The following is a 24,386-nucleotide window of genomic DNA, read 5'->3' on the forward strand; positions in this document are numbered from 1 at the left end:
CTCGTCTTTGGTTTGGCAGGTTCAACAACCTGCCCAGGTTCAATTCCCGATGGAGGCACATAGTTCGTTCGGATCTCAATTTAAACTGTAGGTCCAGTCCCGATTAGCCTTACTGTGCATAAAGTCGACTTTAAACACCAGTTCAATTAATCAATCAATCGAAAGGTTCAAGGTTCGATCGCTGGTGGTCAGGCTGGTAGCCAGAATTTGATTTCGGAAGGGGCTTATCCCTTATCGGCAGCCGCCATCTAAAGACGAAAAGGTTGGGGGGAGAGTAAATGCACTGAAGATGAATTTCTAGGTATATTGCAACTTACCATATACAAGACGTTTAATCCTGTTAATGAAGTAAATTTAATTACTACTACACATTATTAAAATCAGATATTTGTACGATTTCGAGAAAGGACTGCATCCCCCGAGTTCCTTCCCTGAGTATGTGCCTGCTTGTATTAGTTCCAAAATTTGTGTGCTGTTTCAACATCGTGAGGACAATTTGGGAAGTACTTGAAAGCGATATGGAAGCAAATTCTGGTCTCGAAACTATGGGACTCGATGTGGTGACCACGCGCAAGTGAATGAAAGAACTCTTCGCAGGCCTTGTCCCTCAATATTAATTTTACTGACTAATTGTAAGTTTTCTCGGCCTCCTCGATGACGCAGTGGTAGCGTCGCCGCCTTGCAATCAAGGGGTCCCAGGTTCGATACCCGGTGGAGGCACATAGTGGTTCGGATCCCCGATTAGCCTTACTGTGCATACAGTGGACTTAAAACACGAACTCGATAATTGGAAGATTTTAGAAGAACTAAACATGGCTTTTTATGCATCGTACAATTTTGCTTCTTTTCACCCTACTTTTACAGTTTCCTAAGAATTCCACTGAGTATAACATGCTACGAAACCAGAGGTCCAAGGTACGGACATTGGACAGGTATGGTTGTTTCATGTCTGTACAATCGCCATTCCTTCGGCTCATCATTCATCCTCATCGTCGCATTTAACCCAAGAGGTAGAAAAGCAGCGTAATATAGAAATATATAAATATTTGATTTGGTTTATTTTACTTCACTTTTGTGACACTAGGCCTATTTGGCTAATCGTGAAGATGAAGATGACAATGAGTGATGTGAAATTGATAAGAGGACCATCATAAAGAACACACATACCCAGTCTAGGATTCGAACCCAAGACCCCTAGCATCGTAATGCACCTTGTTAACCACTGCACAACAAATAGAAACAGAAAATGCTTGATAAGTTATTTGCTTCTCCATAACTCATGATTATATTATAAGTATTATTCGCTGTATGACTAGGGATTAATTATATTTGTATATCTAGCCAACCTAGTCACCTAACCAGCAGCAGCTTCCGCATTTGCAGGTGAAAGCTAAATGAAGAAAAATCACAAAGTCTGAAAGGTATACAAATTTTGTAACATAATACTTATAGAGCATGCAGACGTTTATAAAAACAATTGCTACATATCTAGTTTCCTTCCTTAATTGAAACGTGGTTTATTCTTCATTATACATGAGATCAACCACCCTGGGAGTCTAACCCAGGATCTTGTGTGGTAGTCAGACACTCTTTTAGAATGCCAATATTTTGGATATTTGGTCGATCAGTCGATCCTGATCCATTGTTTCCAGAGGAAGACAATCTGGCAGCTTATCATTCGACATTTCACTCGCGATGTAGGAAAACGAGATCACAAACACTTCGTGATGCTATCTTCTCGCGTTTACAGAAGTTTACCACTGCTCGGACAACAAATCCTACTTCAAACTGACAGATATCAACTGTCCACCAAATCAACAGATGAACCGACCGCTTCGATGTTTCTCCGAATTTTCAGAAAGTGGCCTTTCCCTCCTTTGCAGGGCAGGTCATTAGCAGGAGGGTTGAGTGCATGCGAGAAGAACCACTATGTCATTCATTCCCGCGCCGAAAAAGGGACAAGCAATAGAATTCTGTTCTTGGAATTTGAAATGCATGGGGATATCTTTTCTGTACCATAAAATAATTAACGCAGAAAGTTCTAGCCACCCATAGCTAAATCTTCCTGTTTGTGTCGTCCTTTCGGCAACCATGGAGCCAGTGCAGGGCCAGATGAAGAGAGAGTGCGGGTTTTGCGGGGATCCTGGATCTGGTGTCAGCAGGGAGGAAAAGTGCATTTTCAATAGGTCTCAGACTTCCCTGACGGGGGCGGACCACAAAACCATTAACTGCATCCCCTCCCAATACATCTGTTTGTGTTCAACAAGCAAGAAACCGGGAAATAAGAAATAAATAAATGCCTTGCTTGGGTTCGTGTTACTGAAAATTGAAGAAATGTTTCAAACTGTAAACAAAATTTACTGAAGAATTATTTTGCAATATTTGTCATCAAAGTAAATTTCCAGCAAATACAGAACAGTTTCCCGGGGCCACGTGGACATTTTCCTGGGCCAGTGCCCCCGCATAACGTCCCTGTGTTTTACTGTATTCGTATTTCGTTTTGTTGAACTCTGAAGTAATTGTGGAATCTGAACTGCAAATACACACCAATGAAGAAGTAAAGAAAATAAAACTCCTGAAGCAAGTTCCCACGTATGCCACTATGCTTAGTAGTTATATGCCTATAAGATAAGAGTTGTCCTTTTCAGTTGTAATTTTCTTTTGTTGACCTGTAGTAGAAGACATTGTCACAAAATGGTGAAGTTTTATCTTGAATGGCAACAGTGGTGAATGTAAATATTCATTTGTTTATTTCTTCATTGCAGAGGGACAGGAAGGAAAGAAAGCACTACACAGATGACTGGGCATATGGGGATGAAGAAATTGAAGGCAGAAGGTCATTCAGGTTGGAAGACAAGATTGAAACTGATAGATTTCCACAATGCTTTGTAAAGGAGATGCAAGGGCCTGGTGAGTTCTGGTATTTCCATTTCAGAAATTTGTAATTTTTTCTGTTTAATTCATTCCTTTATTTTGACTTTTTCATGTTAAAATTAATATTTTAGGGCAGGTTAATGGAGGTTCTTGGGCGAGATGAAGCAAAATACATGGCCCAAGTTCCGATTGTTTAATCCCGATTTCATCATAGTACACAGACGTTGTTTTCATGGTTCGATATCTGTGTGTCTGTTAACACGTACGTCAGAGAGTTTTATTTATTACTTACTGCGTATTTGCTTGAGAATGGCTTTTCACTTCAATATACTTGTATATGATTCTTCTCTTGTAACCAGCCATTTGTTTACTGTCGCCGTGGTTGACTGCTGCTAGCATCTAGGGCGTGTGGTGTGAAGAAATTTCGTAGTTAGTTTACGCAAGTCAGGGTTAGGGCTCTTAGTATTCAAATAACATATCTATATGCTTTCGGAACTCCAAACATTTGTAATTACTTTCACCAAGGTTCAAAGTTACAGTAACAATCATTTTTACAATGCTGCAATACTTCATCTTTCTCCTATAACTTGAAAAGAAAAATCATTAATCATTCAGAACAGTTACCAAAGACATTCGTCAAATATTGGTTTCTCTACCAATTATTCATACATGTTTGCTAACTTCAATCATCTTTATATGTACATAACAGTTCAGTAAGGAGATTTGTGTTGAAAAAATGAATGTTTATATTTAGTAGTCATTCCTTGTGGTTGAACATTAAGTACCTCATCTTGCCCCACATCCCCCTACAAGTGTGAGAAAGCAAAGTAGTATATACTGTTACTTTAAGAGTAAAGAAAAAATAATAATTTAAAAGTCTGCAGTAATATAAGGAATGAAGTAACTTTCTGTTCAACACTCATTCCTGGATTTTGGAAATAAGTATATATTTTTGTAATATAAGAATTACTCAAATGGAAATGCATTCATGAAGCACATTATGTAGGACTTGGCCACTGTCTTGAATTGAGACTGTCAAAATTGAACATAATCAATTTACAAGATGTTGAACGCAAAGTTTTACGTATAATGTCATTTCACTGAAGTGTATCAAGTACTACTTCCTATGAAATCTTGATTTAAAAAGTAATTCTTTTGTAAGACAAGTTAAATAACCACAATGCAAATGAAGAGTAGACATCCTGTAACAATGGCATTTTTTCATTGTCATTTTACGCTGACGCAGCATGGTAATCTGTGTACTGTCTGGTTTCAGAATTTAACTTAGCATATCTGCAGAGGCATGGATTCAGTACTCCACTTCTTTTTAGAGAGAAAACAGGACTGGGATTGAGAGTGCCAAGCAGCAATTTTGCTGTCAGCGACGTCAGGATGTGTGTGGGTAAGTGTTAGCCGTAGCGTGTGTGATGTACTCATTTGGCATTATGCAACAACTTCATATATATTTCTTGTGTTCCGTACTGATTGTGTTCTAGACTTTTTGTCCTAAGTCAGGAGTTCCCAAATTTTTTCGTTTCACGGCAACCTTAGTGTTTCAAGATTTTTCCACGGTGCCCCAAGTCAGAATGTAGGCCTGTCTAACACTTGCAATGCTCAGTGTGGTTAGGTTACTTGCCTTAAGTTAAAAAATAAACACACATTTCAAATTCAGAAACATTTTATGTGTAAAAAGTATTAAAGAAGCACATATTTGGAATAATTGTCATTTCAGTGAAAATATTGGAACATTTTGCGGCGCCCCTGTAAGCCAGCCCTAGTGCATTTATTTATTTATACAACAATGAATGATGTATATTTCTACAGCAGTGAGTGATGCAATAATAGAATATTTTCAATAACCAACCATAAAATGTAATATTTCATGTTTATCTTAAATTGTAGTTTAGATAAACAAAATGAAAAACTACTACGTATTATATGTGGAAATAAGGTTTTATGAAATTATTTTGTCATTGTGTTTGCATTGTTTTTCTGGTGTATCAGATTACATTTAGACTATATACAGAGAAAATACACCAAATAACTAGAGTTTCTTTCGAGTTTATACCCTACAACTAGCATGTTTATTTTTTGTTACACCATACACGCTGCCACCTTTTGGTAAAATGTGAACTTTTCAAATTTTTCTTTCACCATGTACGGGTGCAATTTTACACCTTTCGAGATTTCCAACAAGAACACTGTTCAATGACTTTCAACTGTCGATTTTGTTGAGTCGTGACAATTTGATTGTGTACATACAGCTTAAGTGTATGACAGTTTAAAAGAAGAAGATAAACCTGTCAGTCATGACCGTGGATATTAATTAAGGAGATAATTGAATTAATCTCATTGTTAATTAAATGTGTATTTGACATTTTGGTAAATTTCCATTACTGACTGAAACGTCCATGCATTTCTAGCACGTACCCAATTTTGAGTGTGAACACTTGAAAAAGATTCTGATTTGGACTTGTTATCCATTGTCAGGCTCACGGCAACTTTTTAATTTTTCTATTTACGTGTCTTGGTTTTTGCAGGATCAAGGCGTATATTGGATGTGATGGATGTGAATACGCAGAAGAACATAGAAATGACCATGAAGGAATGGCAGAGGTATTACGAGGATCCTAAAAAGGATAAGCTGCTAAATGTTATTAGTTTGGAGTTCAGCCATACAAAGCTGGAGAACTATGTTCAAACGCCCACTGTGGTAAGTGTTATTTCAAAATATCACATTGAATATACTTTACACATAAAATTGCATCCTATCATGTTAGTATGTGTTAAATACACATCCAATTTCCAAGTCATTTAACTCGTTAACTGTTCACTAAAACACATCGAACAATGTACCGTTAGGAAGATGATATTCGTGAGTTTCACATGATTGCCGGCAGGTAGCAGTAACGCCCTTGCATCAGATTCAAGCAAGATGGCGACGTCACAACAAAAAGCTTTCTGTGTACTGCACTTTTAAGTGTGTGAATCTGTTCCAACAGAGCAGCGTGAATTTCGGCGACAGTGTGGTGTTCAAAACCTCCTACCACGCAGAGTATTAAACGTTGGCACTGTTTATCTGCCTCCACTTCCGACTACTGTGGATGAACTGCGAAATCGGATCACAGCAGCAGTGACTCCAGACATGCTCGCATCTGTATGGGACGAATTATCCTTTCTTATGCACATATGCCGAGCGTCCAAAGAGGGTCACATTGATCACTTATGGGCATTTTTTTATGTACAAATTTATGTATAGCTTTTTGAAATCTGGTGATTCTTTTTGAAACACCCTGTATTATAAATAAATTATAATATTACAAGTAAGATTGATACACACAGTTATACAGATTGTCACAAGAACACAATATCTGGAAATTGATACATTGAAAGAAATCATCTTGCAAAATTCTATCGTCACCTTTGCTATTTTTCTGAAACCAGTAATTTTGTCGGTAAATTCAAATTAACATATTTATGATTTTTGCCACCCCAGTACAAGTGTAAATTTTATGGCCAATACTTTTTCCGATTTTAGAGATTGTTACGAGAAGAATTATAAAAATACAGGGTTATTCAAAAAGGAGGAGCAGGTTGAAAACTCTTATTGTGGGCACACGCTAAAAGATACAAACATGTGCTATGCGTCACAGGGAATCAAAGTTTCATGCAGTCACCATGTGTGATGTGACAACATGCATGTCCACATGCACTTTAAATGGTCTACAATGTCTGAAAGGCCAGATGACCAGTACTTATCACTTCACAGATGCAACCATGTTCCACAAATTTGCTGTACCGTGCTTATGGCACAACACCTTGTCGAATCGAGCTCAAAACACACTTCGCAATTGTGCTATGGAATTACACTTGTGTATCTTCTCATGGGGAGTCACTATGTTGCTTGCACCAGCACTGCATTGCGGGATCCAATGGAAGTTTCACGTGGGTTATTAAAACTTTGATTCTTACTCTCTCTCGTGACACACAGTACAAGTTTGCATCTTTTATCATGTTACCACAATAAAGATTTCTAATCTGCAGCTTCTTTTTGAATAACCCTGTATATAATTTGCCAGCAGGGCTGTGAAAAATTACAGGCACTATATGAACTGTGTTGTTTTGATATTTCAAACATTGTTAGCCCAGATAACAATAAGAGCACCCTACCAAGAACAGTAAATATTAATATATCCGCAAAACAAATTAATAAATAAACCCCAGCAAATTGATCATGTGTTTCTACTTTGTTTATGCTTGAACCTAAATAATGCATTTCTCTAAAACTGCATATTAAGTAGTGAATATTTTTCCTGTAAGTACAGTATTATGTTTTCTGCAGGTGAGGCAGATAGACTGGGTGGATTGTGTGTGGCCACGTCACTTAAAGGAAAGTCAGACGGATCCTACTAACGTGCTGGACGAAATGATGTATCCTAAGGTGCAGAAGTACTGCCTCATGTCAGTCAAAGGATGTTACACAGACTTCCACGTAGACTTTGGTGGGACATCCGTGTGGTATCATATCCTCAAAGGAAGCAAGGTGTGTACCTAATATAGTCATTATTCATGACCATGTGGTCTGCTTGTCAGGCGTATTATGATTCAGGATGAGAAAATTTCACTATTTTAGTGGTAGATATTCAAAGATTTCTTTCATACCTTTGTCAGACCTAACAACAAAATTGAGCATGCTTGAATTGTAATTTTGTACAGAAATTCTGTGCAACTGAAAAAGAAAAGTAGGGAGTTTTGTGTTACTATCGTTCAGCCACTGATTTTAATAGGAGGGTGTGCTTTTTTTTGTTGTTAAAATATACTTGCATGTACATTTATGTGTGTGTAATGATTCTTGCATGTACAGATAATTAGTTTGGATGCAAACAGTATTGGGTTTTATACCTGGTCTGAAATCCAAAATTTTGATGTTAACCCAGCATTGTTTGAACTAGGCACAACCAAATCTGGATAAAATTTTATCGAGATTCCAAAATTTGTAAAATAAAACCGAATACAATACCTGCCTGAAGCATTCAACAGTTACATTTATCTGACATTTCATCTTTTATTCTATTTTATTTATACGAGTCTGATAACATGAACACTTGCCAAGAATTTTGATTTGTGTGTATTTAGGTAGGGTTGCAGTTTGATTTGGTGTCCGTTACAAAATTTTGAATTTGTATGTTTTATCTGCGCACTTAGAGTTTACTGTTTGCACTTTTTAACGATAAATTTGGCCAACAACAATGTTAATTTATTTCTTGCAGATATTTTGGCTCATCCCCCCGACAGAGAAGAATTTGCAGTTGTATGAGCAGTGGGTATTATCGGGAAAGCAAGGCGATGTGTTTTTCGGCGACACAGTGGATAAGTGCAGCCGTGTCACACTGTCCGAGGGAAACACCTTCTTCATTCCCACAGGGTGGATTCATGCTGTGTTCACGCCTCTTGACTCTTTGGTGTTTGGGGGAAATTTTCTGCACAGCTTTGGAATCGAGAAGCAACTGAAAACTGCTCAGGTCGAGGATACTACTCATGTGAGTATTGTGAATAATTATTTGGTGTATGATTTACATACCACATGCATGTTCAAGGTGGGTAGTGGTGCCAAATGGACCCCGGTCCCACCCAATAATTTTTGGTGTTTTATTTTCCATTATTTGTTATTGTGATTTGTAATAGTTTATTGAAATCAGTAAATAGGAGATTGAAATAAAGGGTGTATCATAAGTTATAGCGCAAACTGACACAGTTGAAAGTACACGATAATACAAGCAAAAAAGTGTCACTAAATATGGGTCTGCAAACGAACCATTTTCAAGATAATTGCGAATGTGTGGTTACAAGCTGCCACTGACTTCATTGTTTGTAAACGTTGTCCTAGTTGCTAAAATTCTAATAATACAGTAAGAAAAGTCATTATTACCTGATGTACCCTTGTAAATGTGAGCATTGAGTTTCGAGCAGGGTATTTTTCTTGGTACAAGCGTGCAGCCTCCCGTGCATTGCCGTTAGCCAAACCATACATGAAATGCATATCTGCATGCTCTTCGTTGCTGTAAGGTTCCATTTTCACTACGCAACGCAACACAACTGACGCAACTGACAACACAACTGACGTGACTCCCACAGTAGGATTAGACTGTGTACTGATTGTATCCATCCTGTTTAATTACAACGCCACCTCTCTGACATGTTCTGTTTTGTAAACAAAGAGCAAACCTCGGAACGTGCAAGGAGTAAAGCACTCTGTGTTTACGAAATGCAATCTGTGACTGCTTCTAACCACACATTCGCACACATTATTAGCATTTTACCAACTATGACAACTTTAACAAACAATGAAGTCAGTGGCAGCTTGTAACCACACATTCGCAGTTCTCGCGAAAATGGCTCTGTTTCAACTGTGTCAGTTTGCGCTATTACTTATGAGGTACCCTGTATATACAGGGTGTCATTTTAATGGCGCCCACGGACCACGGAAACGTATAGAGGACATCAAAACAAACATCTTTTCTCAGTAACATTTTTCTCGTTGGTGCATCGTTTCGGCGCTACAGTCGTTCAAAAAAGCTCGTTTTGCCGCCTGAATGCTGGCAACCACACACAACATTTGATTGCATTTGTGACGTCATATCCAGTCGTGAAGCGATGCGTTCCAGGGTTGCCAGGAAAACACATATTCTGTGAAAAATGACATAGCTACAATCAGCCACATTATGTACCGTAAAACAAAACGAGAAAACACGTTCTGTAACCTAACAGGAAGTAAACAAACGATACGAAATATGGTAGAAAGAAAATAGATTTCAAGTGGAAGTAGTCATATCGAATTTTGTCTTAGCTTACATATCAAATATTTGCAAATCTAGTTACCAAGTTGGTATCTACAATTTAGTCTATCCACTTCGTCCTTCTGATACTAGTTGTCTGTGACACACTGAACAGATGACAAAATATAAATGAAAGAACACAAAATTCCAAAGGTAAGCAACACATAATGTAATGCATATTCAGGGCATTATGAGGCAACTGACAAAAATGGTTGAGAATACAGGGATATAAATAGTAGTAAAACAAACTCTCCGACGACTGTGTTTATCTACGCACCGGATACACATGTAATAGTTTGCAACTCTGAACAGGGCAGTATATTCGCTACTGATTCATCATTAGATTGTTGCTGTGGTTGTACGTGTTTTAGCCGTAATGCAACAGCGTGAACCTAAGATGCTTCCTTTATCAGCACAAAAGTACCACAAGGCATCTGGACACAAACCTGTAGATATGAACCTTGCAACGAGATTTGCAAATATACTGTAATTGACATGTAACTGGGCGTAAACAGCCACATGTAAGTTGTAAGTACAATAACATTTATTGTTGTTGATATTTGACATGTAGGCTGAGACAAAATCCGATAATGACACTTCATTTTGAATACGTTTTTTACCATTTCTCATATCGTTGGTTCACTTCCCCCTTTCCCTGAAATGACTGCTGATCTTCTGGCTGGTAGGCTATGGTGTTCAGTTTACTAGGCGCGTTTCTCGCTTCGTTTTACAGCTAATAATGTGGTTGGTAGTTTGTCATTTTTCACAAAATTTGTGTGTTCCTTGTAACACTGCCATGCGATGTTTCGCCGCAGGAAATGACGTCACAGATACGATCAAATGTTGTGTTGGGTTGCCAGCATCCAGGCGGCAAAGCGGTATTTTTTGAACGACTGTAGCGTCGAATTGACGCACCAACGAGAAAAATGTTACTGAGAAAAGTTGTTTGTTTTGATGTCCTCTACACGAATCTGTGGTCCGTGGGCGCCATTAAAATGACACCCTGTATACCTAGGTATGCAAATATGCATTGTTGGTATGCACTTTTTGCCTCTTCTTTTGCTAGCTGGGTGACTTGTGTTTGTCATTTTTGAGAGGCCAGACTGTCAGCCCAGTTTATCTCGCACATTGTGCAGTGGCAACAATAACCGACCACCTGCAAGTGAACAGTACTCTTACCCATGTTTTGATATAGTAGATTAAAATTTGGTTAAAAAATTGGCTATTACTGATTTTCCACATTCGTCTTAAAATTATTCAGGGGATTGTGATTTTATAAAATCAAATGAATGGAAAATAAAGATTACTTGTGGTAGAAATTTTCAAAATTCATGACAGAGCAAACACGTGATTTTTTTTATGATGAAAATAGAACAGTTGTGTTATGTAAAGAATGCAGGGAAGTTAATGATAAAAACTATTAATTAAGTTTTCCATCGAAAGCGACCCTTGTATAATTTCTTCTGGCTTTTCCAACTGGAAACATGCTTTCAGAAAATTCAGTTTCCAGAATGTCCCAAAAAAGAAATGTGCTCACCTAGTGTTAGGAAGGGGTTTTTATGGGATTTTTTGGGGGGAACTTCTAACTCAAGTATCTGAACACACCCAGTGTTTTTCATCGCTGGGTATGGGAAATTTATTAAGTCTTGCAGCACTTAATGTGGCACCTTATTATGTGCAATCAGGATTTTTTATTTGGGTCTTTGGTTCAACTTTCAGTGCATGCACCAGTCCCACGTACCCTATGCTGCATTACGCGTAGGAATTATTAGTACAGAGTGGTGCAAAAGAAAAGGTAAAGAAATTTTAATGTTCGTCCTCATAAATATTCACCAGCACACTTCCACAATACTGCAAGCGAGAACGGAAATCCTGAGGTCTCAACTCACGAAACACCCGTATCCGATAGGAACGAGCTCCAATGTCCTTAACTTAACCATATGCACGAAACTGGTTCTTTCTATAGATAATTCCTTCGACGTACGCCATATGGTTTTCTTTGCTGATTGGAGAACCTTGTTCATCAGTCGATTAGTGTTGTCGTTTGTTCTTGTGCTTCGTGGTCGTTCAGATTGTCCTGCATTATGATCATTCACTGAGCCAGTTGTTCTGAACATTTCCACCCACTGCAATATGGTTTTCTTTGGTGGTGCTCGTAAATGAAAATGTTCCTCAAAACCATTGCATACATCAGCCAAAGATGGACCATCATACGTCCTGTACCATAACTTCGGAAATAATGTTCCATGCTCCAACTGCGTTGTTCCAAAGTATATTGTGGAATGATTAGACAACAATCTGTGAACAAAGAAGAAGCATTACTTACGTGAAATTTAAAAGATTTCGTACTTCCGCGTTGCACAATTTAATTGTTCAATCCTATTAATTTCGAAGATCCACTGTCTTCATTCACAAAAGGGTACGGCGTTTGAAGCGGAGATGGTACCGCGTCACTACATTGTTTGCCCCCGGGCGGCGGTAGTTGCGATTTAACCCGTTTGGCAGCACTGGCGCGCGCATCTTGGTTTGCGTCGTCTGCTTCCTGTTGTCCGGTGGCGTTGTCAGTTGGGGGTTGGGGGCCTGGGCCGTGTTGTTCGGTAATGTGCATGAAAGAAGAAGCAGACAAATGAATTAGTACACGTTTCAGAATTTCGGTTACCTTTTTATACACCACCGTGTAGTTGGTAATTTCTGGCACAAATGCATTTCCTCTATTTTAACACACACATATTCATTGCAAGAGAAAGTCGTAATTAAACTGGAGCTCTCAGCAATTACATTTTGTCGATGAAGAGAGTTTGATATAAAAAAAATAATGATAGGAATAACGGCATTTAAATTAAGTGTACTCTATTACGTACTCTCAATGTGCTTTAATTTAAATATTTTGACTAAACTAAGGTTATATAGATGCTGATGTATCATTATCAGTATTGGTTAGGATTCATTCACTGTCTGATGATACTTCCTGAGTTTGAGTATTTTGCGAGATCTGCAAAAAATGCTGTGTGATACTTTCACAGGATCACAGTTTTAGTTTAATTTTCCACCTTTTGAAAAAATGGATTTTTTAATTAATACTCCAGTTCTAATATCCCGATGTACTTTTAAAATTTTGTAGCAAAACTCAAGTTAATTGATATGGAATATATACGTACATACTATATTTTAAACAACCTGTAATACTTAACAATTTTCAAGATTTGATACCATTTCAGCCCTAGTATTAATGAAACCCAAAATTAGAGATGATATCATGTTTTTGTGTTAATAGTATTAATATGTTACACTCTTCTACTTTACACTAAACCTGTGGGATTGTTGATTAAGGTATTAATTTCTTGATCCTACTGTTGCCATGTTTTCCCCCATATTTACCTAGTTGCTAAAACGTTTAATTGGTGGCACGTACGGGAAATAAACAGAAATTACTTCTAAGTGTGTGATGGATGGATACATTGTTAATAAGAATACCATGACATTTAATACTTTCTGTATTTTTCAGGTTCCGCAAAAGTTCCGCTACCCATTCTTCACGGAAATGCTCTGGTATGTTTTGGAACGATATGTTCACTGTTTGCTAGGAAGGACTCATCTAGATGTGCCAAATGACGAGAAGAAAAAGTCTGTACTGGATGAAGGTGGAGGGAACAGCGAAGACAAGATTATGAATGGCAGTAAGGAATGTGTAAAAGATGAAAATGCCCACACGCACCTAACACCTTACGAACTTCATGGCTTGAAAGCGATTGTCATGTACTTACACTCCCTTCCAACAAACAAGAAGAATGTTCCTGAACTGATCAAAGACCCAATTGCTCTTATCAAAGATGTGCGGACCCTCGTGGAACAACATAGGTACGATAATCCCGACATGGCTGTGACGGGGAAGCCTATCCTGAAACCTCCAGATGATGATGAGAAGGTAAGAATTGAATGCTGGAATGACTGTTTGTTAATTGTCTTAAGTGGATAAAGTTCACGTTTGATCAGAAAAAAAGAAAAGGTCTGGAGGGGCAGAAAGCAGGAATGGGGCAATCATGCTTAATTTACACATTTGGGCTAAAATACCATTCATTTATCATTTTACTTGTTTGTTGGGTTGCGGGGGGAGGGGGTTGCACACTTGTCAACCAGGGTGGGTTTTCCTCATACTGGCATTGTTACTACGTGGTTTGTAAATAAAGTAGTGGCAACACTGTCAAGAAAAGGTGATAACACCATGCATATGCTACCAGGCAGTGAGTAATGTCAGTTGGGGCCCATGTCGATGTGTGGAGTGCCAAAAGTGGTCAGTGGAATGGATGCTGTTGCATATGTACGAGGTTGAAATGAGCACCATTTTTATCACCGCCCTTAAACATGTTTGCCAAAGTAAGACAGCGATTTTGGATGAAATTCCAGGTGGCCCATTGTTGAAATGCACTAGAGTGTGATCAGTACTTGCATGAAGCTTGTAGCAACAATACCTAATCGCAGATGATTGTTGCACAATGGGTAAGTGTATTTCTTGAGGAGGTTGCGATGCTTCAGTGAGATGAACCTCAAAACAAGGAAAATTGCATCGTGCCAGGTTCTCAATATTGTCACCAATGTGCAACAATTAGCTGCAGCTAGGTATTGTTGCTACAGGCTTCATGCAAGTACTGATCACACTCTAGTGCATTTTTGCAATGGGCCACCTGCATTTTGGTCCAATATCGCTGTCTTACTTTGGCAAACATGTTTTAGGGCGGTGATGAAAATGGTGCTCATTTCAGCCTCGTACATACGCAACAGCACCCGCTGCATAACCACTTTTGGCACTCCATACATCGACATGGGCCCCAACTGACATTACTCTCTGTCTGATAGCACAGGCACGGTGTTATCACCCTTTCCTTGACAGTGTTGTCACTACTTTATTTACAACCCACGTATGTGAGACTGATGTACAGATATTAATATTGTATGTGAAATATATATTATGCTATGCTGTACAACTGATGAAGAATGCAAGATATTGTAAATAAAATATATGGAAAAAAAAATTCTAAAAGAATCATGCCTCCAGAACTTTCCTTCTTGAGATCAACTAAAGTTAAGTTTTCTTGAGGGGATTTCAGTATTATATTAACGAACCTATGCATGTTGAAAACTTTAATATAAACCCATTGTTGGATAAGTTTCCTGCATTATGCCAAGAAACTGTATTATTACATAGTATCATTTTTATGTTATTTTTCAGTGTTAAGGATCTTTTTTTAATTCTCTTTTTGTATCATTTTTTTTTTTATCCTTTCCTGAATTGACACTGCAGATTTCTCCTTGAAAAAGTATGCATTAACATAGCAGGAAATTTTAAGAATATACCCATAATGAGTCTCTTAGTTTGGAAATGATAGAGACCAGTTTAAAGTGACCACAAGTTATGAATGCAGTTGTGTACAAGTTTTATAATTTGTGTCCTTTCTATAGTATCACGAGAACATTAAGCCAGTTCTACCCACATTTGAAGTATGACATGTGCTTTCCACCCTGTTGCTTTATAAAGTCATGATGCGATTTCATCACAAAATGGGCTAGCTCGGTGCCAGAATTACAATCTCTTCACTGAAGTTCCTGGCTTTGAGTCCAATCATCTTATCATCATCATCATTATTGCAGTTTCCAAAACGTGGGAGAGAAGCTATGCTAAATAACAAAAATACAATTATATCATGCGATTGATTACCAGTTTACAGTCTTAAATTTCATTTTTAACTTTGTTCACAAGTGTATTTTTCATTACTTTTTTTATTAGGAGAAATATAGAGGAGGAAGAATACCATTAGCTAAGAACAGTGGAAACAGGGCTCCTTTCGGGCATAAAACCAAGATCTCCCGAGGTGGTTCAGCGAAAGGAGCAGCGAATTCATCTTCAGGACCTCGTAGACGAAGGACACGATGCAAAAAGTGTGAGGCCTGCTTAAGAAATGACTGTGGAGAGTGCAGCTTCTGTCTTGACATGGTTAAGTTTGGTGGACCAGGAAGGGCTAAACAGACTTGCATCATGAGGCAGTGTCTTCAGGTGAGCTGGCAGATTGTGTTCATCTAAACCACTTATTTTCCAGATATTTTCAACCAATCTGGGCCTGTTCTTTCATTTTGCAATTACTTTTGTTTCTTATACCTAAGTGTAAGCAAATTCATAACATTTTTTTGTTGCTCTCGTCAATTTGCATATTTCTATTAAATTTTAATGATATAAAGTGTGTTAAGATATTAGAAAAATATAGTGATGCCTATTTTTTCTTTCTCAATGGATGGCAATATAGTATAGAGCTGCATATTTATGGCGAATAAATGATCAATATTTCGATACAAAAACTGGATCAAAAATGGTATATAAAATGGCAAAAAAATCTGAAATTTGTATTGAAAATTATACTTCTTGCACAAAATAAACATTCCTTTCTAATAGCACTAGTTTAGTCCTGTGTAAAAGTTGCAGTTTTGCTTCTAAAGTTCTTGCAGCAGAAAGAATCAATTTGCCATGATTTTGCGTAACTCTCAAGATAAATCGGGCATCGAAAACTGTTGTCAGTAAATAAAATCTTAAATTTCGCATTTTGCAGTTTATTTTGCATCATTTTGTGATCAAATATGGTAGGAAAATGTTCCCCACACCTTTCAAAACAATGAACATGAGCATTACAGCATATTTCAAATTTTGTGTTTCCGTCAAAAATGAAATCTGCATGTTTCTACCATAATATGGAAAACTATTAAGGTTAGGCTCGAATATAGTTTTAGATACTATTCAATACCATTTTGGAATATTATTATCCTGTAGGTATGCAAAGTGTTGGTCAACACACATTTTTAGCACAAAATTAATAATTTGTATAATTTTCGGGATATTTTCACTCCACGAAAATGTATTTTCTACATACCAATTGCATTTTTTAAAACGCACCAGTTCGGCCTGAGTTTTTTTTCTTAATGTTCCATCAACCATTTCATCAATACTTGTAGTTAACGTAGTGTGGCAAAAATATGTCTAAGAGTGGAATATCAAGAAATGTGTATATTTTCCAAGAGTATACTCATGGCTTCTTTATCTCTATTTCTTCCAGCCAATGTTGCCAGTCACAGCATCTTGTATAATATGTGGATTGGATGGCTGGGGTCACGAGCCTGTGATACCGATTCAGAAAACAAACAGAGAGGTGCCAAGCTCACTCATGGAGTGCAGCGTGTGCTACGAAATCATTCATCCTGATTGTGTGAGGAAACAGTTGCAGGTAACAACTATTATTTCACAATCTTAGAGTTAGGCTTTAGTGTAACTAGTATAAATAAATTTTAAGCTACCTACGATCTGTAAACAATATTGATGAATAAGAATCACACGTATTCCTTATGGACAAAGAACTTCAACTTATGGCTAATCAAATGGAAGTTTTGACTTTTCCAAACAAACAAAATCTTCAACCTGTCCTCTTTCAGTTCTTGTTTTTCTACACCATCTGAAGTTTGATATTCCCAAGAGAACTAGTAAAATAATACTCCCATAAGCGTAATGTAAGTTTTTCTCCCTCGCACAACCATCCAGCACAAAGGCCTCTTTTTCCAGCTCACCGAAGGGAAAGATCGTTGGGGAGGAACAGTTTTGGGTCCTTGAGTCTAGTTGGACATGGAAACTGTTCTTCATACTCTTACGTGCACATATTGTTCATTTTGCATTTTGCTGTAGATATGATCAGTTATCTTACAATTTGGCACATACGGGAGTTGTACTGTGGTGTCAGTAATCAGGTTTTTGAGTCCTGGTCAACCCTGCATTTTTCGCAACATGCATATTATCAATAGTCTAATCTTGCTAGAGAATAAACTGCAAAATTTTTATGTTTACCCTTTTGTGTCCCAAGTGTCTTGATCGAGATACCCAAATGTAACCCTCATGGTCCCAAGCATCTCGATCGAGACGCTATGTCAAGGTCGTAGTTTTTACGTTATAACTTTTCTATTTTTGGCTAGAATTTCGATTTTTCTTTTTTATATTGTTCCTAACACATGTATTTAACAGAAATGTTTTTTTGCATTTTTTTTGTCTTCATGAAAATGGAGGGGGAATGGCGGGAAAAGGGACTTCTCTTTTCAAGGTCAAATTTTTGCCGACACAGGAAGACCGGCTTTGTTGTTCTAAAGCAATGCTTTTCACTCCCTCTTGTTAAGTGCATTCGGAGGAAGCTTGTTTATCAGTATCCGATGTCAAAATGAAAGTTTTCCCTGAGTGCGCAAGCAGGGGGTGGGGGTAGGGGGAGGGGAAAGACTGGTTGTTGAATCTGCTTTGTGAGAATGGAATTTCGAAGCACGCTGAAGGAAACCTTTGTTTTTTTAGCACAAGTGTCCACAAGTTGCAACAGGGGTTACCCTGCATTGTCTAAAAATAGCTTAGCTTTTCGTCCCTGAATGTTGTGCGTAGGTGTCGTTTTGTGCCCAAGTGCGAGAACATTTTTTGGGTGAAGTGACAATTTTTTAAAATAATTTTTGGGGGTTTTCTCCCTTCCCCCTCCATATATACGCCGAATGTGCATAAATTATATATCTTCTGAATCTGTGATTCATTCTGCGTACAACGGTATGTCACTCATCTCTCTAGGGCAATTAGTCTCCGATCTACACTCATTTAATTGAAACTCTGCATTTTACTCAAAATCGGGTCGGGACAGAGAGGCTTACATGTGAAAATGGCCTTGGGACTCAAAAGGTTAAGAGTTTGCTGATTTTTATTTATTTGTTTTTTATACTTCCCATGTTTTGAAATTGCTTAAAATAAACATTATGATCTAATATTGAATTTCATGTTTCCATCAAAATTTAAATATGCATGCCCCGAGTAAATTCATTCTGAAGATGCTGCTTGTGATTTTCTCTTTTCTCTTGATTGTCACTCTTCTCAGATCACATTTCAGAATTGTTTTTCATAATCGTTACAATCTAATATAAAAGAACTTGCAGTTTTTCTTCTCATGTTTTCTGAATATGTTAATACTAGGCAAATATCAGTGATATTGTAATCTGAAAATATAAGTTGTATTTATTTACAGATATACTTTTTTTTTCGTCTTTCATGGGGTTTGACATCTTCAGAGAATAATGATCCTAAAATTATACAAAATTCGAATGTTTAATATATTTTGTAGGAATGTGAAAAAATTCGAATGTTTAATATATTTTGTAGAAATGTGAAAAATCTGTATTTAATTATAACCGTATAAAAACCCTGCGGTTCTTATTGGGCATCGAACCACAGACCATGTGAGACCCTTGTGTTGGAAGTATTGACTGCAAGGGGTACACTTTTAGCTTGGGGCACTACCCCGGAGAACAACTGTAACTCTCAAACAAGCTACGGGGGCTTGCCCCTGAGAAATAAGAACAACACTTAAACGTTAGATTGAAACACTTCTTTGGCTGGTCTAACAGGGTGGTGAGAATAACAGAAAGAGGATGAAGGAACGTTTGTTTATTTCTTTAGTCCTGAAGTTGAAGGTCTCATTGATCCGTAGATAAAACCACGCCTGAAATAAAACTCTTTTCGTAGCGCAACTCCTGCGGTAACTCTTTACGTAACAATTGATAAATCGGAGGCAACGACTGTGTATTTGATAGCATCAAAGAGGAGGTAAAAAGGGGATAAATGTGCTAATTTCATGAAAAGGTGCAACAAAGTGTGTTCATTTTGCTTGATTTCATTTCCTAAAATGTATATCTCAAACAATCGGTATGAAAATCGCTATATTTTTGGAAGGGTGCTGCACCTTAAAATCCGTTCCCTACTAGTTGCAGTCAATACCGATACTTAAAAATTGTAAAAGTTCAAAGCAATTCAGAATATTTATAAATTTTTAGTTTGTAAATTTTCCATTGGAACTATACCATATCAGTCTACTAGTTTTGCTTCAAAATATCCATAATTTCACATGAGATAATCACGAAATCTATTTTCTCCACAATGTTTATATTTTGGGAAATTAGAGACACGGTAGTAAATAATTACAGAGAAACTTAGTACTCACGGTTTCCGCAAAACTGTTTTTAGTTTGTTACATTAATATCGGTGGTCACTGCCACCATCTTCGTTGGAACTTGTTGCGTTGTTGCTTGCAGAAACTGTGAGTTCTAAGTTTCTCTGTAATTATTCCACACAATGTTGTTGCTGAAAAGTAATAAAACATAATTTCCATGATATTTAGACCCCATGAAAATGTTGTGCATCATTTTTGCTCACCCTGCATAACGCCCAGAGTCCGGAAAGCATCTGCCGGTGTTGGTGATGAAATTCCAATTAATGGTCAATAATGATACATTACTATTAGTATCGATTCAGCCCTACTTTAGATTAATTTTCTATCCTGGTTCTTTATGGCTGTGAAATTTCATATTTTTTTTAAGTAACATTTCTTTCATTGGCGATGTTTCAATAATTTTTAGTTTAGATATCAAGTTTCAGTATCTCAAAAGTAAATACGAGGGTTGGTGCATAAGTCATGGCAACTATTTTTTTTCGCAGGAAAGCGGGACCGGTACGGAAATCTCAAGTGGAATATGTTAACAATGCATATCGTGTGTACCAGGTGTAGGATAGGGAAGCGAGCAAACATTCTTGAAGATGGCACATGTGTTTACAAGCCAGAAAATATACATTAGAATTAAGTGGCATGCCCAGGATTTTCAAAAAGGAGGGGTTACTTATACTTTTTTAGTAGTCAGCCCTCATTTTGACATATTTTCCTGCTATTGATGTTCTTTTTTTTAGGAACACTGAACCAAAGGAGGGGGGAGTTATGACCCACACCAACCCCCCCTCCCCCTTGGGCATGCCACTGTTAGAATTACAAGAACAAAAGAGGAGCTTGCTACATGAAGACACTATTCCCACAGTTTCCACCAGCTCCCTGTGGCATTCTCTGACACCCCCCTCAAAGAATGGCTATTTTAACCCTTAGTACGCCGCGCGGTCTGACGAAAGCAAGCCCAGTGTCGCCGAGGCTTTGAGCGGGAAATTTGAATTCGTATACATAATGGAGAAAAATCGTAATAACTCTGGCACTATGGGACCAATCTACTTCGGATAACTTTTGTTTTGCAGGCAATACATCGGTGCATGCAACCATGTAAAATTTGGATGCCCCAACCGTAGGGGGGTTACGGGCGGGGGCTGCATCCCCCGAATTTCAATGAAAAAACATAAAAATGTGGAGTTTGCCCCCTCTTCTCCAGCTACTTTGGGGAGAAAACCGGAACTTTTGCTTTTTTTTTTTTTTTTTTTCAAAGAATAGACCTTCCGCAACAGAATGAAACTTGATTCATGTTCGTGGGTGCAATACAATTTGAATAATAAAGGCAAAACTTAAAACTCGATCGAATTTTAGCCAATTTGCATATTATTCATAAAATTGTTATAACTGACACCATGGGACCAATCTACTTCGGATAACTTTTGTTTTGCAGGCAGAAGATCAGTGCATGCAACCATGTAAAATTTGGATGCCCCAACCATGGGGGGGGGGGGGGTTACGGGCAGGGGCTGCATCCCCCGAATTTCAATGAAAAATCATAAAAATGTGGACTTTGCCCCCTCTTCTCCAGCTACTTTGGGGAGAAAACCCGAACTTTTGCTTTTTTTCGTTCGTACTTGCATCTTGTGTAGCTACTGTGAATCTTTCTTCCCTGTTGACTCGGCTCTTTGTGGAAATATGTCCGGAAGGAAAGGATTGTGTGTTAGGGAAATCGATGAGCTGTTATATGATAGGAACTGTTTTATGGTGAGGCCTTTCCTAACAGAGGAGGGAAGGGAGCCTTTGCAATCCTTTGTTTTGTCTATACTTCTGGATAGACGGCAGGCTTTAGACTCATGCTTCTGGCCTCTGGCTACTGGCCTCTGGCTATCGTCAAGCTTCATTGAGGCCAAGCTTCATTGAGGCGACAGAAAGCTGACACCTGCCAAACCTCATCCAATCCCCTCTCTCCTTGCCCCCCCCCCCCCCCCGCCACTACTTCAGCTGGATCACCAGAAAGAAGAATGTGTGCCTTATCAGTACTAAATCACAGCGTTAAAACAGCATGGAGGAAAACATCGTAAATACCAAGCATTTATTGTGTCTGTCAACTGAAGAGGGACCCAAACACCTGACATATTCCGAGAAAGGAGGGGGGGGGGGAATTTGAAATTTTCGAAACAAGATTGCAAAACAAGTTCCCCCAACGGAACTGTCAGTGTTTCAACCTCAATATACAAATATAAGTGTGGCAAACCCTCGATAATTGTATCTAAAGCTGTTTGTAACATATGTGTTACAGCGGCTACAAGGGACATACTTTTTTTGTAACATATGTGTTACGGTGGCAAACTAAGGGTTAATACACGAATGCTCTTCACGCCAGGCCACGTCTGTTGACTTAACATTGATACTGCCATCAAGTGACATGTTCACATACTACAGGTGCCACGTTCTCCGAGACATTCGATCTTATTGTGGTACTGCCCTGTAACTTTGAGAAAAAAAATATAGTTGCCATGACTTGTTCCCCCAGCCCTCGTACCTCTGTGATTATTGCTAAAATATTTGTTAATAAAATCTCCAAATTTCAGTGACCTATTAAAACTATTGTTATGTTTTCAAACACATGTAGGTTTCTAAATTTGATTCTGCACTCTGAAACCTTTTGATGTTATGTTGAAGAATAAAAGTACTCACGAGAGAAAGGATTATGTAGACAAATACTTATCTTCCAGCCTTAACAAGCAATGGGGTTTTTCATGTAGATTGTACATGTGTGTATTGAAACTTGTATAGTTTAATAATTTTGTGTTTTGGTTCTCATTTCAAAATTTGTTAATTTCTTCTGTAACACATATTTCATGAATATTGTATTTTATATTGCATGGATGGAATAAGTTGTAGTTATCTGCTGATAATGGCACATTTAGTGACAAATTATGTACTGTTATTGCCTGATGGACATATCTACAGATCAGTTAGTTTTAATTCTATTATGTATAGCTTATTATGATATTTTTAAAAACACACACACATTTTGATGATGTTCTTGATACTTTAACTGAACTTTAACATTTCAGTGTCCTGATGTGGATGGTGTGGTAAATGAGGATCTTCCGAATAGCTGGGAATGTCCCAAATGCTGCAAAGATGGGAAGAATGTTGAATACAAGGTTAGTCTTTGCTTGTTTAAGTTTATGAACTACCTGAAATATGGCATCCTTAAGGTCTGGGCCAGAGAAATGCATGATAAAGACATATGCTGACAGTTAAGCATCTTTTTGTGTGATGACTAGAGCCCCTATTTTATGTAATTACTTTTTTTTTTCCTTTTCCTGAACAAAAATGGCAAATATGGGTGAATTATGATATGAGGAACATTATACATGATTCTCATGTTACATATTTTGGGGAATATTAAATATTTTCGGTTTGGAATGCTCTCATTTGTAAATAAAATGCAGAATTCACTGCATTTCTGCAGCCTTTATTTAGTAATGCAGAAATATTTGTTTGACAAATATTCAAAATATGAGGACCACTTTATTCATCTCTACTGCCATATCTTGCAATAATCCCTGCTAAAAACTAAACTGCATGGTGCAGGGCCAAACAATTCTTCACTGGATGACGTGTGGTCAGCACATTGAGTTTCTAAGTATTTTTATATCGTAACTATTTTTATATCTTAACTAATGAAAATGTGTTGTCCTGTTACACTTTGGATAATGTATTGACTAACACTGCCAGTTCATACACGTTTATTCACATTTAGGTTCAGTCTGGGTTTTCGGCCTGTGTATAGGATCGGTGGCAACCCACCATCATGAGGAAATTGGGGAGCTATGAGTGAATAGTGTAATCCAGTCTCGAAAATCGCCTATATGGGCCGGGGGTACGTGCTGACCCCACGTCACCCCATTACCGATTGAAGAACTCCATACCTCTAGGTAGGATTGTGGGAGGGAGACTGACAATCTGAAGATAGGCCAAGGCCCTTCGAGGGCTGTCGCACCATGGATTATTATTATTATTATTATTCACATTTAAGCTGCAAATGGACATTTTCATCTGCCAAGCCATGTTGTCTGGATTTAGAGTTTCAGCCTAGGTATGGACATTCCTTCATAGGTGTCCCTTCACATCGAAATATTGAGTAGTTAGCATAAGCAATCAAATTTAATGGTTGACCATCATCAGTCTTATTCACAAGTGATCTGGAGACAGAGAAAACGTGACAAATAAATAAACAACTGCTATCTAACTATTCTATGCTAATGCACAGTTAAGCTTTTGTAGGATAACTTATTAATTTATTTTTTCTCTGCTGCAGCCTCGTCATTTCCGTGCAAGGCAGAAGTCTACAGATATACGTCGGATGTCTGTTAGTAGCGACACAAGCAGTATGTTGGATACCAAAGATGGCATTAAGATGGAAGGAATAGAGGTATTATAACTATATTCACAGTTTAAGTATACTACCAGACCTTTTGTGTTGAGGAGTACTCATTTGATTATTGAGGACAGATATTTTTTTTATAGTAGTGAATCGACTGCTTTTCTTATTCGCCCTCCACACTGGAATATGTTGTGATTCAGAAATAGAGAAGAAATAATTAATTTGTAATGAACATTAGTTTATAAT

The 24,386-nt window shown here is 37.8% G+C and overlaps 1 protein-coding gene across 1 annotated transcript in view; it reads left to right on the forward strand.

The window, feature by feature from the left end:
- The window catches only part of Kdm2 (Lysine demethylase 2), a 57,229-nt gene that overhangs the window by 8,841 nt on the left and 24,002 nt on the right, over positions 1-24,386 (forward strand). The window contains exons 2-11 of the mRNA XM_083139873.1: positions 2,766-2,910; positions 4,151-4,276; positions 5,415-5,587; positions 7,217-7,417; positions 8,145-8,414; positions 13,216-13,635; positions 15,493-15,759; positions 16,808-16,975; positions 22,822-22,914; positions 24,075-24,188. Of these exons, the coding sequence (XP_082995999.1) occupies positions 2,766-2,910; positions 4,151-4,276; positions 5,415-5,587; positions 7,217-7,417; positions 8,145-8,414; positions 13,216-13,635; positions 15,493-15,759; positions 16,808-16,975; positions 22,822-22,914; positions 24,075-24,188 (1,977 nt within the window). The remainder of the gene's footprint in view (positions 1-2,765; positions 2,911-4,150; positions 4,277-5,414; positions 5,588-7,216; positions 7,418-8,144; positions 8,415-13,215; positions 13,636-15,492; positions 15,760-16,807; positions 16,976-22,821; positions 22,915-24,074; positions 24,189-24,386) is intronic.

The sequence above is a fragment of the Lepisma saccharinum genome, chromosome 18, assembly GCF_977018435.1.
Source record: "Lepisma saccharinum chromosome 18, izLepSacc3.1, whole genome shotgun sequence".
Lineage (NCBI taxonomy): Eukaryota > Metazoa > Arthropoda > Insecta > Zygentoma > Lepismatidae > Lepisma > Lepisma saccharinum.